This window comes from Panulirus ornatus, chromosome 68 (assembly GCF_036320965.1).
Source record: "Panulirus ornatus isolate Po-2019 chromosome 68, ASM3632096v1, whole genome shotgun sequence".
Classification (NCBI taxonomy): Eukaryota; Metazoa; Arthropoda; class Malacostraca; order Decapoda; family Palinuridae; genus Panulirus; species Panulirus ornatus.
In genome coordinates, this window is record NC_092291.1 from 24087667 (window position 1) to 24107343 (window position 19677).

General features: G+C 40.4%; 1 protein-coding gene across 4 annotated transcripts in view; it reads right to left on the reverse strand.

Moving 5' to 3' along the window:
- Positions 1–1191: 1191 nt before the first annotated feature.
- The window catches only part of LOC139747379 (furin-like protease 1), a 315203-nt gene continuing 296717 nt past the window's right edge, over positions 1192–19677 (reverse strand). For 2 of the 4 annotated variants that reach the window (XM_071659634.1, XM_071659632.1), the window contains one exon: positions 2298–2708. In XM_071659634.1, the coding sequence (XP_071515735.1) occupies positions 2394–2708 (315 nt within the window). In that variant the 3' untranslated portion in view covers positions 2298–2393. Of the gene's footprint in view, positions 2709–19677 lie in introns of all 4 variants that reach the window. The other 2 variants (XM_071659635.1, XM_071659633.1) reach the window with 2 other exon arrangements.

Sequence of the window (19677 nt, forward strand, 5' to 3'; positions counted from 1 at the left end):
AAAGTAAGAGAGGTTTTCTAAAGTCTAACTGCTGATTCTGGGGTAGAAGATGCTGTCAGATGTTTGAATGCCATATTTACAAACACAAAGACAGTCGGTTGTGGGAAATCACATTAGCAGGCATACCCGAATAAAACAAGTAGCACAATGGCAGTAAGTGTGACTGACCTGTTGGCAGAATGTGACGTGCTCCACTCAGGACCTATGCCCACTCCTCCTGCTAGCCCTCACAGAAGTTTTGGCACACTTTCTACTGCACACACATTTTAGAATATTTTTACCTACTTGTAAATATTTCATACAGAGGAAATGCTAATATATGCAAGCAAAAAACACCACTGAATGCCTTCATCATCTGCTGTAAGTAGTTGTCATGCTGATGGTGAAATCCCTCATAAGTGCTGCGAAGTTGGCCTTATTAAGCCTCTTGCACAACTCTTTTTGGGGCTTAAGGTGTTCCACTTGCACTTCATGTATGACATAGACAGCTTCAAGGAGCTGTGAGGCAATTGCTGATGATGCTTGAGAGGGGCCATTGTCCACAGTAGTAATCAAGGGTGCACAAAGTACAAATGTCCAAGACCATCACAAAACACCACACCAGGCAGCGCATGGGAGATGGCAAATGACCACCAGCACTGCAAAACACTGTGAGATGAATGCGTTAATAGTTGGGGTATGGTGCTCACACCATGAAATATTTTTGCTTCTATTTTTTCACTTTTTTCAGGATAATGGAAGATTTTAACAGACTGAAAAACAAATGTTGATTTGAAAATTTTGTTTTCTCAGTATATGGAAAACAGAAGTTTTACTGTATCATCATCACTTGATGGTAAGTTCAGTTTTGTCTAGGAGCAACTCAGTACACAGTTCATAATTTTCTTGCCATTGAGGGTAACATAACCATAATGCTACAAGAGCCCTGTAAAAGGGGTCCTATGGTTACATATTGAAAAAAAAAATTATAATGTGTGAAAGAAATCAGCAAATAGTGTTGCTGACAGTACGTAATCATCTTGTCACTGATGCCACAAATCACTAGCACTGTATCCTTCAGGAAGATGGATCTGTACCATCACAGGAAATGCTTTAATCATGCAACAGGTTCTAATTCTTTTGCCCTAATAAATATCAGTTTGTCCCTGCAATTATCCATTTAATGTTTACTAGCTTGTTATTTTTTAGATGTTTTTCTTTATTGTCAAAGTATGCTCTCTGAAATGAATTTTTCATCAAGTATTATATCCATTACCAATAAATTTAAATTATATTATGGTTAATGATATGACATGGGAAAAACACTCCAATCACAGCCATCTCAGGTGAAAAAAAAGGAAAGGTAAATATCTAAAATTGTAGATGGGTATCAAATTTATATATATATGTATATATATATATATATATATATATATATATATATATATATATATATATATATATATATATATATATATATATATATATATTCATTATACATCACTTTTCTGTCATAGCAGCCTGCATAAGGAACTTTAATATTACAGTGTTTCTGGTGGTGGAAAACTATAACTTACATCTTTATACATCCAGGCTAATTACCCACATATAAATCTGAGCACGGAAAAGAATATTAACTTCATATATATATATATATATATATATATATATATATATATATATATATATATATATATATATAGTAATACAGCAGCTTTAGTAAAGGGGCACAGGTTTTATACAACATTTCAACAGAATATGAAAAACCTTCCTTGTGTCTCTGTGGAAAAACTTAACTGAAAAAAAGTATATCAGTACCATTTGTTTATGACATGGGCTTTACTTAATGAGCATGAGAAAATTTTATTGGTTTTAAGGAACCATTTACTTTACATATTTAATGACAAACTGCAACTTAAAAGTTCACTCTACTCTTTATTTAGCAACAGTTATTGTGAATATCTTCCATTTTACTAAGCCAGTTTCATTACCAACATATTTTTCTCATTACCAACATTTTCCATTTTGCTATAATAGTTTCATTACCAACTTAAAGCCAATAAAAGTTTTCATTAGAAATAGTTACATTGTGCTGCAGAGTCATTGTGCTACAGACTCGACATTCATTACCATAAAATGTGGCTAAAACACATGGCATATTCACTCTATTTCTATATGTGAATATAGAAGTTTTCCAAAAATACAAATGTTGCCTATGAAAAATATCAACCTGACATGGAAATCTAATCAAAATATGTTAATGAAATTTGAACAGCAGAATATAAAATATCCATGTCAAATAATGTTAGGTATCCAGATCAAGTGGGAGAATTTTATTTGATTACAAAATTGTATTTCAGTATAAAAAAACATAGATATTTACTGTACAGCTTCTTAACCTAATTAAGTAATTCTTAAATTTCTTCATCACTAGTTAGATCGTGAAAGGGGACTTTTGTCATTAGTTGATCTGAGTCACTTCTTGATACAGGGGTATAACCTGTGCTACCATTTGCTGTGGGTTTTTTGCTACCCATTTTTCCAAGATTTGGGACACCACTTAAATTCAGTGGTAAATGAGATGATGCTTTGCGTGATCGTAATACCATTACTGCTAAGATTAGCACAAGAACAAGTAGCACAAGTAAAAGGAATAATAGCGCAGTATACCAAGACTGTTGGTTACGATATGCATCAAGTAATGCACGAGGGTGACAGTGATTCTGGCCCTGAAAAAAGAAAGTGGTTGTTAATATCATAAACCAATCGATTAAGCAGTAATTTTTCACTACAGGCAAAATCTGAACTGCTTTTCTCTGAGTAGTATGATAAAGAATAATGACTAGATTTGTTTACCAATTTTCAATTAATCTCTTGTGTCAGATGATGGGTCATACCTAAACTCCTTACACATTTACATACATCTCCCAACTACTAATGAAACCTGGTGATATTAATCCTAACCCTGAATCATCAGTGCCACAATGCCATCACCAAAGAGCACTACTCCATTAGATGCTTCAATTACACTGACAGGTATCACCTCCATTGCACATCAATCATCCACAAATGATTACTCATATCATTGTACATGTATCAACCGCCCAGACAGTGAATCACAAATCCCCTTCACAAATCTTCTCATTTCCAGAAGAAACATCCAGCAAACAACAACACAAAGTGTGCAGTCTTGGTCTTCACAAACTAAACACTACACTATAGAACCCCAGCAACAATCAAACATTCTACAGTCTGACACCAATAGCATCAAAAACAAACACAAAGAAATACTCAACCAACTTTGAGAGCATAACATCCAGATAGTCCTTATCCAAGAAGCCAGACTCCCACCCTCCTCCATTTATACAACCTTAAGACAAAACAGATAACAAGGGCAAGGAGGAGGGCTTAGAACTGCCGTTCACCAAATCATACTACTCTTCAACACCAGAACACTACAAAAAGCTCTCAGACAATTAGAAATACAACTCATAAGAATAAAACTTCAGTGCTAAGTACAATATAACCAACACTTAAACACCTCTCCATCCCAAATGCCTCCTCCACATATACTTTCCAGCTTCAGAACCTAACCAGTATACCATACACCTACATCTGTGGATATTTCAATACCCACCATCCCACCTGACTCAACATTCATAAACCAACTGCAACATCTTAATATCCTCAAAACTATACAATCAACCATCCAGACTCCAAACCCACCACTTCCAGCAGCCAACTTTGTCAAACATCGCTTGTTCATCAATACTACAAACATGAACCACCTGAAGCACATTATATGAACTGTCCTCTGACTACAATCTAGAGGAAAGCCTTCACAGTACAATGGAAACAAAGGTCTAAAACTGTGGCATAGGTGATTTCCCATCCTAAGATCATGCATTCTCACACTATATCATCTCCAACCAAGCCAGCAAAAAGCACTTACCAAAAGGAAAGAGAAGGAAATATTAACTTAACTCTTGACAAGTTACACACCTCATAAAACAATTAACTAGCTCTGATAAAACCACTTGCCATCAACAGAAATTAAGAGATAAATCCAGACTTTGAATAACACCATCACTAACCTAATCACTGAAAGTCAGAATGAGTACTAGCATTCCTTCCAAAACACAATGAACTACAAGATTTATAGCAACCAAGTTTGATGCATGTTTAAGATCCACACCTACCACACCATTCCACCCCACTCAAGAAGCACTCCTAACCAAATCCACTGACATCCCTTCTCCCTAGGAACACAAACATACTCTCAGGAAATTACTTAAAAATCAGCCACAAACCAACCTTACCTCTAAACAAGAAAGTCATGGAATGCACAAAATCTGTCAAACAAAAAATGGCCACCCACCCTTCATTCCCATTAATACAAGCAGTTCATCTAAAACATTAAATAACTCTCTTGCAACAGATCCTGACAACACATCAAACTTTCACATTAAATATTCTAGCCCAGTTGCAATGTGAACACTCAAAGATATTAGAGGAAATACTCCTGCCTACATAATGATATACCCAAAACCTAGACACTTACCAAGAGAATACTAATCCTAATGTCCTCTAAACCACCCAACTCCATATCCTCCTACCACCCTATTTCACCTCTGTCTTCAGTATCCATTTTGTGAAAAACCAATCCAAATTCAAAATTAAATGAAACATCTCGATGTCACCTGCGCAACATGGCTTCAAACCAAATTGCTCCACCATATCACTACTCACTAACCTCATTCAACGTATCCTAGATGGCTTCAACCAACCACAAAGCTTTCAACACTGTCCCTAACATATCCTCACATTAAAGAGTTTTGACACCAACACTAACAACCAATAAAAAAAGTGATTGACCAATTTCATAGCTTTCTGCCATGGTAGAGTACCTAAAAATAGCTTCACCTTTGAAACAATTAAACTGTACAACAGAGCTCCCAAAGGGGCAGTTCTTTAAAGAATCATCTTCAATTTCTTCCTACATGACCTCCCATCACCTTCAGCAAATCATAGCATAAAGGACCTTTTATAAGTAGGAAACCTAACAGCTGTGTCACATCACAGCACCTTGATACCACAGTGGCAAACCCTGATACCACAGAAAGAACAACAAAGACAGAGTGCTAAATTAACAACTGAAATGGTGGCTTGCCCACAACAAAATTCTACATCTGCACAGAAGTCCTGAGTCACTCTTTTAACCCTAGACAGATATGGATCTAGCTCACACTCTCCACTCACCTTGAATGGACAATCACTCCCATTGAACAAAATATCAATACAATAGCAACACACAACTACATGCTCTCAGAACCCTAGCAAACACGAGATCTAGACAAGAAAAAGAATTCTTTAACATTCTCTACAAAAAAGTTATTCCTTTCAACTCTAAACTATGCCTAACCTGCCTGGTGTTTCAGCCTCTCAAAAGTATATATAACAAAGCTGAAAGCCACAAAATAATACACTCAGGATAATCACCACATACCAAGCAACCACAAATGGTAAAGAACTACATAATTATACACAGATCCTCCAAATACAGTCCCATCTTGGCATAACTGGACTTGATTCTCTGCAATAAAATTACCTTTCTCTAGATACTTTTCCAGTGTCATTTGTACCACAAAAATCTGATCCACACACATCCCTACCTTTCCTAAAACCCTCGTGCTCCTCACTTATTCTGCATTCAGTCTTTTCTATTACTGTATCAATTAATACTCTTGCATACACCTTTTCTGGTATACAATAGACTTATTCATCTATTATTGCTACATACATTCATAAATGTGGCAGTTCAGGGAATAACTGGAGTACATGGGGTGTTTAGTATTGTAAATGAAAATGGTGAAGAGCTTGTAGATTTGTGTGCTGAAAAAGGACTGGTGATTGGGAATACCTGGCTTATACAGAGAGAGATACATAAGTATATGTAAGTAGGAGAGAGGGCCAGAGAGCGTTATTGGATTACGTGTTAATTGATAGGCGCGTGAAAGAGAGACTTTTGGATGTTAATGAGCTGAGAGGTGCAAGTTGAGGGATGTCTGATCATTATCTTGTGGAGGCGAAGGTGAAGATTTGTAGAGGTTTTCAGAAAAGAAGAGAGAATGTAGGGGTGAAGAGAGTGGTGAAAGTAAGTGAGCTTGGGAAGGAGACTTGTGTGAGGAACTACCAGGAAAGACTGAGTGCAGAATGCAAAAAGGTGAGAGCAAAGGATGTAAAGGGAGTGGGGTAGAAAAGGTATGTAATTAGGGAAGCAGTGATGGCTTGCGCAAAAGATGCATGTGACGTGAGAAGCATGGGAGGTGGGCAGATTAGAAAGGGTAGCGAGTAGTGGGATGAAGAAGTAAGATCATTAGCGAAAGAGAAGAGAGAGGCATTTGGATGATTTTTGCAGTTAAATAGTGCAAATGACTTGGAGTTGTATAAAAAAAAAAAAAAAAGAGGCAGGACGTCAAGAGAAAGGTGCAAGAGGTGAAAAAGATGGCAAATGAGAGTTGGGGTGAGAGAGTATCATTAAATTCTAGGGAGAATAGAAAGATGTTTCAGAAGGAGGTAAATAAAGTGCGTAAGACAAGAGAACAAATGGGAACATCGGTGAAGGGGGCTAACGGGAAGGTAATAACAAGTAGTGGTGATGTGAGAAGGAGATGGAATAAGTATTTTGAAGGTTTGCTGAATGTGTTAGATGATAGAGTAGCAGATATAAGGTGTTTTGGTTGAGGTGGTGTGCAAAGTGAGAGGGTTGTGGAGAATGATTTGGTAAACAGAGAAGAGGTAGTGAAAGCTTTGCAGAAGATGATAGCTGGCAAGGCGGCAGGTTTGGATGGTATTGCAGTGCAATTCATAAAAAAAAGGGGGTGACTGTGTTGTTGACTGGATGGTAAAGAGATTTAATGTATGTATGGCACATGGTGAAGTGCCTGTGGATTGGAAGAATGCATGCATAGTGCCATTGTACAAAGGCAAAGGGGATAAAGGCTAGTGCTCAAATTACAGAGGTATAAGTTTGTTGGGTATTCCTGGGAAATTATATGAGAGGGTATTGATTAAGAGGGTCAAGGCATGTGCAGAGCATCAGATTGGGGAAGAGCAGTGTGGTTTCAGAAGTGGTAGAGGATGTGTGGATCAGGTGTCTGCTTTGAAGAATGAATGTGAGAAATACTTAGAAAAACAAATGGATTTCTATGTAGCATTTATGGATTTGGAGAAGGCATACGATAGAGTTGATAAAGATGCTCTGCGGAAGGTATTAAGAGTATATGGTGTGGGAGGCAAGTTGCTAGAAGCAGTGAAAAGGTTTTATCAAGGATGTAAGGCATGTGTATGAGTAGGAGGAGAGGAAAGTGATTGGTTCTCAGTGAACGTCTGTTTCTGGCAGGGGTGCGTGATGTCTCCATGGTTGTTTAATTTGTTTATGGATGGGGTTGTTAGGGAGGTGATGCAAGAGTTTTGGAGAGAGGGGCAAGTATGCAGTCTATTGTGGATGAGAGGGCTTGGGAAATCAGTTGTAATTCGCTGATGATACAGCACTGGTGGCTGATTTGGGTGAGAAACTGCAGAAGTTGGTGACTGAGTTTAGTAAAGTGTGTGAAAGAAGAAAGCTGAGAGTAAATGTGAGTAAGAGCAAGGATATTAGAGAGTAAATGTGAGTAAGAGCAAGGATATTAGAGAGTAAATGTGAGTAAGAGCAAGGATATTAGGTACAGTAGGGTTGAGGGACAAGTCAACTGGAAGGTAAGTTTGAATGGAGAAAAACTGGAGGAAGTGAAGTGTTTTAGGTATCTGGGAGCAGATTTGGCAGTGGATGGAACCATGGAAGTGCAAGTGAGTCACAGGGTGGGGGAGGGGGGTGAAAGTTTCGGGAGAGTTGAAAAATTGTGGGAGGCGAGAACATTATCTTGGAAAGCAAAAATGGGTATGTTTGAAGGAATAGTGGTTCCAACAATGTTGTATGGTTGCAAGGCGTGGGCTATAGATAGAGTTGTGCGGATGTGTTGGACATGAAATGTTTGAGGACAATATGTGGTGTGAGGTGTTTTGACTGAGTAAGTAATGAAAGGGTAAGAGAAATGTGTGGTAAGAAAAAGAGTGTGGTTGAGAGAGCAGAAAAAGGTGTTTTGAAATGGTTTGGTCACATGGAGAGAATGAGTGAGGAAAGATTGACACAGAGGATATATGCGTCAAAGGTGGAGGAAACAAGGAGAAGTGGGAGACCAAATTGAAGGTGGAAGGATGGAGTGAAAAAGATTTTGAGCGGTCGGGGCCTGAACATGCAGGAGGATGAAAGGCATGCAAGGAATAGAGTGAATTAGAACGATGTGGTATACCAGGGTCGATGTGCTGTCAGTGGATTGAACAAGGGCATGTGAAGCGTCTGGGGTAAACAATGGAAAGTTTTGTGGGGCCTGGATGTGGAAAGGGAGCTGTGGTTTTGGTGCATTATACATGACAGCTAGAGACTAAGTGTGAACGAATGTGGTCTTTGTTGTCTTTTCCTAGCGCTAACTCACACACATGTGGGGGGAAGGGGTTGTCATTTCATGTGTGGTGGGCTGGCGATGGGAATGAATAAAGGCAGCAGGTATAAATCATGTACATGTGTTTATATGTATATGTCTATGTATGAATATATATGTATACGTTGAAATATATAGGTATCCATATGAGCGTGTGTGGACGTGCATGTGTATGTGGTTGGGTTGGGCCATTCTTTCGTCTGTTTCCTTGCACTACCTCACTAATGCGGGAGACAGTGACAAAGTATTATGAATAAATAAATAAATAGATTCATAAAACCTTTTCTTTTGAATAAAGAAACAACACTTTTCATCCAATCCTCAGGAAAACCTGTTTCAATGCTAAATTACATATCAAATGCATCCAGTCTATCACACTTTCTCCTAAACACCAGCATTTCAGCCATAATGCTGTTCACTACAGGTGCCTTTCCTACCTTCAGTTTCATTATTGCCCTTTTTATCTCCCATCTTGCTGTAGGCCCTTCTTCCTTCCATCCTCCATTCCCATGCATGTAACAACTGCTGCCTCACTTTCTCCCACATACATCAGCTCATCAAAATACTCTTTCCATCTTCCTGTCACTTCCTTCTTTTAATTATGCAACTCCCCCTCCTTACTTCTCGTGTTAACATTTCCCATCTTACATCTACCTCCTTCCTTTCTTCACCTGTTTGTACAGTTTCTTATGTTTCCTAGACTTTTCACTTAACTTTCTTCCAAAATCTTCATCTCTTTCTTTGGTTTTCTCTATCAGCTTCTTTTTGTTCCTTAATCCTTTGCTGAACTTCCACTGCTACATTCTTTTCAAGCAACCTACCATATAGCTTTTTCTTCTCCTCCAAAGCATTTCTAATCTCCACCAACCATCATGCATTTCCCATTTTGTTCTTATATCTCACGACCTTCTGTCCAACTACTAATTCCACAACCCTTAATCTTTCTCTAAACATTCTAAACACCTTATTCACATCACTGCATTCCTTTATTTACTGCACTTCCATCTGAACTTTCAGCCACACTTCTTTCAGACTCCTTGTATTATTTCTGGTTCATCTCACTTGCCAACACTTTTACCTCTCCATTCTTCCTTACACTATAGTTTCACTTCTCTTGGTCCTTACCCCTAAAAGAACTGCGAAATGGTCAGTCTCTCCAAAGAATCCTCTCAAAACTCTAGCATCTAGCACTGCCTTTCTCAACTTTTATCCACTGCCACATAGTCAATCAAACCCTTTTGTTCTTCTCTTCCATCATTTCCCATCCATGTATACCAATGGATCATCTTATGCTGATATTTTTTTTATAAGGAATAAATGCCTATCAGCACAGACATCCAAAAGATAACATCCATTCTCATTTACTCCATGCAATCCCAATTCACTTACTATCTCACAAATTTCCTCATGTCTCATCTAAACATTCACATTGATTACAACCACCTTTCTTTCCGTCTCAAATCAGTTATACACTTACTCAAATTTCTCGAAAAAAGATTCATTTCATCCTTACCTTACATAGTTTTGGTATTCATAGATGCATATACACATACTAATGCATACTTCATAATTCCAGTCTTTCACCCGTGCTATTCTTGATCCATTCTATCCCTGCTCTGTTACACCCATCCCTACTCTTGGTAATAGCATAATTGCATATCTTTCTTTCCCTTTTAGCTGATAATTTTCATTCATTCCCACACCCTCCTGTAACTTGCATTCATCTTTTCCATTTCTACTATATACGTCCTGCCCAAAGACATGGGTTTCCCCAATCCTCAGCACATCCAAACTATAAGTTTTGAATTTCTGCACAAGCTCCCACCTTTTACTCTTACCAGTTATCCCATTTAAATTCAGTGCCATCACCCTCAATTGCTCATCCCTTTCACTCCCTGGCATAACTGGAAGAGTTCAGTGCCACTTCTTAGCCTTTTGTGCTCACCCTTAACAAGCCACTGGCAGAGGGCAACTCCAGACCAATGTTTCCTAGAGGCAGCAGGGCTTCAAAATCATTCAAAAAACTAAAAACTCCAGCACACCTCAAGTATTTATCAGTATCTATTTATAAGAAAATACTACTACTATTGCACTGATATAGTTGGGCTATAGCTCCTTCTGTTCCATCCCTAAGGGTGAATAGCGAGGCCATCACAAGAAGTGGGATGAACCTTGGGTATTCCAGAAAACTAGAGTATCCCTTTGAAGCATTGAAATTTAAAACTTTTCCCAATTTTATGCCCGTAGCACAGTAGCCGCACCTCCTAACCTTATTGGTCATAATAATGCCAATGACTTGCAAAAAGAAAAATGTCTCATAACAAAAGGTACAGTCTCATCTAGAGCAATGTGATGAAATAAATCCACTTTCTGCTCTAAGGACATCACTTTCCTTGCCTTCCTTGGGGTAATACATGTTATCTCATCATTACCTTTACACTTAGAGGCCATATCAAAGGGCACAGAGTAACAAAATCAGTAAAAAAATTATGAGTCACAGTAAGACAGAAAATGCAGCCATAGTGCAGGCAATGATGTTTGGGTGATGCACTTATCTCACTCGTGTGCATTCTTATGCCACCTTTGCTATAGATCCCACTGGGTTAGGCTAAAAGTAGCTCCAAGCTGCTGCAAGTGCTTTGACTTATACAAGGCTTTCACCACATCTTGTTTAACCAACCAATTTTCTGTGCCTCCCTTCACATATCTCCACATTCAAAATATTCCACATCTGCCACCCTATCATCATACACATCTAATAACTCTTCAAGACACTCACTGCATCTCTTCAAGCCTTCAACATTATCACTCCATCTCCTGTTCACCTCATTTCTGCCTGTCACCAGTGACCCCATTTACCCATTTCAGCAATTTATCATCTGTTTTCTTTTGATGACACAGTACTGGTGACAGGTTCAAGTGAGAAACTGCAGAAGATAGTGATCAGGACTGGAAAAGTGTACGAATGGAGAAAGTTGAGAGTAAATGTGTATAAAAGTAAGATTATTTGGTTAAACAAGATTGAAGGACTGGTTAGTTGGGGTGTGAGTTTGAATGGAGAAAGTTTGGAGGAAGTGAAGTGTTTTAGATACCTAAGAGTGGACATGGTGGTGAATGAAGCCATGGAAGCAGAAGTGAGTCATAGGGTGGGTGAGGGGGTGAAGGTTCTGGGAACAATGAAGAATCTGTTAGGGTGAAAATGGGTTTGTTTGAGGGTATAGTAGTCCCAACAATGTTGTATGGATGAAAAGGCATAGGCTGTAAATGAGGATGTGCACAGGATGGTGGATGTGCTGAAAGTGAAATATCTAAGGACAGCATGTGGCATGTAGTGGTTTGATTGAGTCAACAATGAAAGGGTAAGAGAAACTGCAGTGACAAAACAAGTGAGGATGAAAAAGCTGAAGAGGGTGTGCTTATGGAGAGAATGAGTGAAGAGACATTGCCAAAGAGGATACATGTGTCAGAAGTGGAGAGAAGAGTGAGACCTAAAGATGGAGGGATTGAGTGAAATAGATTTTGAGTCATCAGGGGTCTGAACATGCAGGAGAGTAAAAGGGGTGCATGGGACAGAGTGAATTGGAATGATGTGATATACAGGGGTTGATGTGCTATTAATGGATTGAATCAGGGCGTTTTAAGTGGCTGGGGGAAACCATGTAAAGGTTTTGTGGGTCTTGGTTGTGGATAGTGGGCTATTGTTTCAGTGCAATGCACATAATACCTAGAGAATGAGGTGAGTGAATAGGGCCTTTCTTCATTTGTTCCTGGCACTACCTCACTAATGTGTGAAAATGTAAACAAGTATAATAAAAATAGAAATGATGATAGTATTAGTGATGAGTGATTTAAATGCGAAGGTAAGTAATGTGGCAGTGGAGGGTATAATTGGTGTACATGGGGTATTCAGTGTTGTGAATGGAAATGGTGAAGAGCTTGTGAATCTGTGTGTGGAAAAAGACAGGTGATTGGGAATACCTGGTTTAAAGAGAGATTATTTATTTTATCATACTTTGTCACTGTCTCCCGTGTTAGCGAGGTAGCGCAAGGAGACAGACGAAAGAATGGCCCAACCCACCCACATACACATGTATATACATACACGACCACACAAGCACATATACATACCTATACATTTCAAAGTATACATACATACATATATACACAGACATATACATATATACACATGTACATAATTCATACTTGCTGTCTTTATTCATTCCTGTCGCCACCCCACCACACATGAATTGACACCCCCTTCCCCCTGCACGTGCGTGAAGTAGTGCTAGGAAAAGACAACAAAGGCCACATCTGTTCACACTCGGTCTCTAACTGTCATGTATGATGCACCAAAACCACAGCTCCCTTTCCACATCCAGGCCCCACAAAACTTTTCATGGTTTACCCTAGATACTTCATTTTTTTTTTTTTTTTTTTTTTTTTTTTTTTTTATACTTTGTCGCTGTCTCCCGCGTTTGCGAGGTAGCGCAAGGAAACAGACGAAAGAAATGGCCCAACCCCCATACACACGTACATACACACGTCCACACACGCAAATATACATACCTACACAGCTTTCCATGGTTTACCCCAGACGCTTCACATGCCTTGATTCAATCCACTGACAGCACGTCAACCCCTGTATACCACATCGCTCCAATTCACTCTATTTCTTGCCCTCCTTTCACCCTCCTGCATGTTCAGGCCCCGATCACACAAAATCTTTTTCACTCCATCTTTCCACCTCCAATTTGGTCTCCCTCTTCTCCTCGTTCCCTCCACCTCCGACACATATATCCTCTTGGTCAATCTTTCCTCACTCATTCTCTCCATGTGCCCAAACCACCTCAAAACACCCTCTTCTGCTCTCTCAACCACGCTCTTTTTATTTCCACACATCTCTCTTACCCTTACGTTACTTACTCGATCAAACCACCTCACACCACACATTGTCCTCAAACATCTCATTTCCAGCACATCCATCCTCCTGCGCACAACTCTATCCATAGCCCACGCCTCGCAACCATACAACATTGTTGGAACCACTATTCCTTCAAACATACCCATTTTTGCTTTCCGAGATAATGTTCTCGACTTCCACACATTTTTCAAGGCTCCCAAAATTTTCGCCCCCTCCCCCACCCTATGATCCACTTCCGCTTCCATGGTTCCATCCGCTGACAGATCCACTCCCAGATATCTAAAACACTTCACTTCCTCCAGTTTTTCTCCATTCAAACTCACCTCCCAATTGACTTGACCCTCAACCCTACTGTACCTAATAACCTTGCTCTTATTCACATTTACTCTCAACTTTCTTCTTCCACACACTTTACCAAACTCAGTCACCAGCTTCTGCAGTTTCTCACATGAATCAGCCACCAGCGCTGTATCATCAGCGAACAACAACTGACTCACTTCCCAAGCTCTCTCATCCCCAACAGACTTCATACTTGCCCCTCTTTCCAGGACTCTTGCATTTACCTCCCTAACAACCCCATCCATAAACAAATTAAACAACCATGGAGACATCACACACCCCTGCCGCAAACCTACATTCACTGAGAACCAATCACTTTCCTCTCTTCCTACACGTACACATGCCTTACATCCTCGATAAAAACTTTTCACTGCTTCTAACAACTTGCCTCCCACACCATATATTCTTAATACCTTCCACAGAGCATCTCTATCAACTCTATCATATGCCTTCTCCAGATCCATAAATGCTACATACAAATCCATTTGCTTTTCTAAGTATTTCTCACATACATTCTTCAAAGCAAACACCTGATCCACACATCCTCTACCACTTCTGAAACCGCACTGCTCTTCCCCAATCTGATGCTCTGTACATGCCTTCACCCTCTCAATCAATACCCTCCCATATAATTTACCAGGAATACTCAACAAACTTATACCTCTGTAATTTGAGCACTCACTCTTATCCCCTTTGCCTTTGTACAATGGCACTATGCACGCATTCCGCCAATCCTCAGGCACCTCACCATGAGTCATACATACATTAAATAACCTTACCAACCAGTCAACAATACAGTCACCCCCTTTTTTAATAAATTCCACTGCAATACCATCCAAACCCGCTGCCTTGCCGGCTTTCATCTTCCGCAAAGCTTTTACTACCTCTTCTCTGTTTACCAAATAATTTTCCCCAACCCTCTCACTTTGCACACCACCTCGACCAAAACACCCTATATCTGCCACTCTGTCATCAGACACATTCAACAAACCTTCAAAATACTCATTCCATCTCCTTCTCACATCACCACTACTTGTTATCACCTCCCCATTTACGCCCTTCACTGAAGTTCCCATTTGCTCCCTTGTCTTACGCACCCTATTTACCTCCTTCCAGAACATCTTTTTATTCTCCCTAAAATTTACTGATAGTCTCTCACCCCAACTCTCATTTGCCCTTTTTTTCACCTCTTGCACCTTTCTCTTGACCTCCTGTCTCTTTCTTTTATACTTCTCCCACTCAATTGCATTTTTTCCCTGCAAAAATCGTCCAAATGCCTCTCTCTTCTCTTTCACTAATACTCTTACTTCTTCATCCCACCACTCACTACCCTTTCTAAACAGCCCACCTCCCACTCTTCTCATGCCACAAGCATCTTTTGCGCAATCCATCACTGATTCCCTAAATACATCCCATTCCTCCCCCACTCCCCTTACTTCCATTGTTCTCACCTTTTTCCATTCTGTACACAGTCTCTCCTGGTACTTCCCCACACAGGTCTCCTTCCCAAGCTCACTTACTCTCACCACCTTCTTCACCCCAACATTCACTCCTCTTTTCTGAAAACCCATACTAATCTTCACCTTAGCCTCCACATACTTCATATGCCCTGGTTCAATCCATTAACAGCATGTCAACCCCGGTATACCACATCATTCCAATTCACTCTATTCCTTACATGCCTTTCACCCTCCTGCATGTTCAGGCCCTGATCACTCAAAATCCTTTTCACTCCATCCTTCCACCTCCAATTTGATCTCCCACTTCTCGTTCCCTCCACCTCTGACACATATATCCTCTTTGTCAATCTTTCTTCACTCAATCTCTCCTTGCGACCAAACCATTTCAATACACCCTTTTCTGCTCTCTCAACCACACTCTTTTTATTACCACACATCTCTCTTACCCTTTCATTACTTACTCGATCAAACCACCTCACACCACATATTGCCCTCAAACATCTCATTTCCAACTTATCTACCCTCCTCCGCACAACCCTATCTATGGCCCACGCCTTGCAACCATATAACATTGTTGGAACCACTATTCCTTCAAAAATACCCATTTTTGCTTTCCGAGTTAATGTTCTTGCCTTCCACACATTTTTCAACGCTCCCATAACTTTCGCCCCCTCCCCCACCCTATGACTCACTTCTGCTTCCATGGTTCCATCCACTGTCAAATCCACTCCCAGATACCTGAAACACTTCACTTCCTCCAGTTTTTCTCCATTCATACTTACCTCCCAATTGACTTGTCCCTCAACCTTACTGTACCTAATAACTTTGCTTTTATTCACATTTACTCTCAGCTTTCTTCTTCCACACACTTTACCAAACTCAGTCACAGCTTCTGCAGTTTCTCACCGGAATCAGCCACCAGTGCTGTATCATCAATGAACAACAGCTGGCTCACTTCCCAAGCCCTCTCATCCACAACAAACTGCATACTTGCCCCTCTCTCCAAAACTCTTGCATTTACCTCCCTAACAACCCTATCCATAAACAAAATAAACAATCATGGAGACATCACGCACCCTTTCCGCAAACCGACATTCACTGAGAACAAATCACTTTCCTCTCTTCCTTCTCGTACACATGCTTTATATCCTCGATAAAACCTTTTCATCGCTTCTAGCAACTTGCCTCCCACACCATATACTCTTGATACCTTCCACAGAGCATCTCTGTCACCTCTATCATATGCCTTCTCCAGATCCATAAATGCTACATAAGTATAAGTAGGTTCATATGAGTTGGAGATATGGTCAAAGGCCATCACTGGATAATGTGTTAATCGACAAGTGTGTAAAAGCGAGACTTTTGAATGTTAATGTGCTGAAAGGGGCAGCTGGAAGGATGTCTGTATAGGCGAAGATTTGTAAAGGTTTTCAAAAAGGAAGAGAGATAGATGGGAAGAAGAGAGTGGTGAGAATAAGTGAGCTTGGAAAGGAGACTTGTGTGAGGCAGTACCACAAGAGATTGAGTGTAGAATGGCAAAAGGTGAGGGGAGTGGGTGAGGAATGGGATGTATTTAGGGAAGCAGTGATGGCATGTGCAAAAGATGCATGTGAAAGGTGGGAGGTGGGCAGATTACAAAGGGTAGTGAGTGGTGGAATGAGGAAGTAAAGTGGTTACTGAAAAAGAAAAGAGAGGTGTAAAAGAAAGCGGCAGGAGGTCAAAAGATGCAAAGGCTGAAAAAGAAGGCAAATGAGAGTTGGGGTGGGAGAGTACCATTAGACTCTAGGGAGAGCAAAAAGATGTTTTGGAAGGAGGTAAATAAAGTGCGAAAGACAAGAAAACAAATGGGAACACCGACGAAGGGGGCAAGGGGGGAAGTGATAACAGTTGTGATGATTTGAGAAAGAGATGGAGTGAGTAATTTGAAGGTATGTTGAATGTGTTTGATAATGGAGTGGCAGATGTAGGGTGTTATGGTCAGGGCGGCATGCGAAGTAAGAGGGTCAGGGAGAATGGTTTGGTTAAGAGAGAAGAGGTGGTGAAAGCCTTGCGGAAGATGAAATCTGGCATGGTGGCGGGTTTGGATGGTGCTGCATTTGCATTTATTAAGAAAGGGGGTTACTGTGTTATTCATAGGTTGGTAAGGATATTCAATATATGTATAGATCATGATGAAGTGCCTGAGGACTGGCAGAGTACACATATTGTGCAAAGGCAAAGGGGATAAAAGTGAGTGCTCAAACTACAGAGGCACAAGTTTGTTGAGTATCCCTGGAAAATTGTATGGAAGGGTGAACGCATATACAGAGCATCAAATTGGGGAGTAGCAGTGTGGTTTCAGAAAAGGCAGAGAAATACTTAGAAAATAGGTATGAGGCATTTATGGATCTGGAGAAGGCATATGTATGAGTAGGAAGAGGGGAGAGTGATTGGTTCCCAGTGAAGGTCGGTCTGGGGCAGGGATGTGTTATGTCTCTATGGTTGTTTAATTTGTTTATGGATGGGGTGGTTAGGGAAGTAAATGCAAGAGTTTTGGAGAGAGGGGTAAGTGTGCAGTCTCTTGGGGATGAGAGGGCCTGGGAAGTGAGTCGGTTGCTGTTCGCTGATGATACAGCACTGGTGGCTGATTCAAGTGAGAAACTAGAGAAGTTGGTGACCGAGTTTGGTAAGGTATGTGAAAGGAGGAAGTTGAAAGTAAATGTGAATAAGAGCAGGTTATTGGGTTCAGTAGGGTTGAGGGACAGGTTAGTTGGGATGCAAGTTTGAATGGAGAAAAACTGGAGGAAGTGAAGTGTTTTAAGTATCCCTGAGTGGAGCAAATGGAACCATGGAAGTGGAAGCGAGTCATAGGGTGGTGGAGGAAGCGGTGGTTCTGGAAGCGAAGAAAAATGTGAAAAGAGAGTGCAAAAATGGGTATGTTTAAAGGAATAGTCATTCCAACAATATCATACAATTGCAAGGCATGGGCTACAGATAGGGTTGTATGAAGGGTGGATGTGTTGGAAATTAAATATTTAAGGACAATATGTGGTGTGAGGTGGTTTGATTGAGTAAATAATGAAAGGGTAAGAGAGAGAGGTGTGGTAATAGAATAAGTGTGGTTGAGAGAGCAGATGAGGGTTTGCTGAGATGGTTTGGACATATGGAGAGAATGATTGAGGAACAGTTGACATAGAGGATATATGAGTCTGAGGTAGAGGGAACAAGGAGAAGCAGGAGACCAAATTGGAGGTGGAAGGATGGAATGAAAAAGATTTTGAGTAGTTGGGGCCTGAACATGCAGGAGGGTGAAAGGCTTGCATGGAACAGAGTGAAGTGGAATGATGCGGTATACCAGGGTCAATGCGTGCTGTCAGTGGACTGAACCAGGTCATGTGAAACATCTGGGGTAAACCATGGAAAGGTCTGTGGGACGTGGATGTGGATAGGGAGTTGTGGTTTCATTGCATTTCACATGACAGGTAGAGACTGAGTGTGAATGAATGTGATCTTTTTTGTCTGTTTTCCTGGCACTACTTCGCTGATGCAAGGGGTGGCGATGCTATTTCCTGTGGCGCCAGGGATGGATAAAGGCAAGCAAAGATGAGTATGTACATGTGTATATATGTATATGGCTGTGTATGTGTATATTAATGTATCTCCCGCCACCTACGCAGGGGTCCCAGGTTTGATCCTGGCAATTGGAGGTTAGTGAGTTATGTGTATGTATGCATATGTGTAGCATATATATGTACGTGTATGGGCGTGTATTTATATAAGTGTGTATATGAGTAGATGGGTCTTTCTTCATCTGTTTCCTGGCACTACCTTGCTGACACAGGAAATGGCAATCAAGTATAATAAATAAATATAGAGAGATAGATAGACTGATGTGTGCTTGCGTGAGTTACTGATTTCCACCTCCTCCAGGTGTAACCTTAAGAAAGCAGAGTTTACAACTCACATGGCATTCAGGCCTTATTCCTGTACTTTTTAAAGCATTGTGCTGAAACATCCACAAACATTCTGTCTATCTATCTATATCTCTGATACCAGTTTCAATTGGAACTCCCTCAAAAGGTTGGCCATGGGCAACAGTCTCCATAACTAAAGAACTGCACTGCCACTTCTGAGCCTTTAGTGCCTTAACCTTCTACACATCTATCTATCTATATCTCTGACACCTCTTCCCACCTGGAACTCCCTCAAGGGGGTGGCCATGACAATAGTCTCCATAACTAGTAAACTCCAGTGCTGCTTCTTAGCTTTTAATGCCTCACCCTTAATGGGTACCACTGGGAGAGGGGAATTCAGCACAGTGTTTGCAGAGGCTCGTACCTAATGTTCCTTCAAAACACTTTTACCTTATGCTCCTGCCTAATGTTCCTACCTACTACATCTACCTAGTGTTTGTATCTAATGCTCCCTCCTACATTTTCCTAACTATTGCTTCTATCTA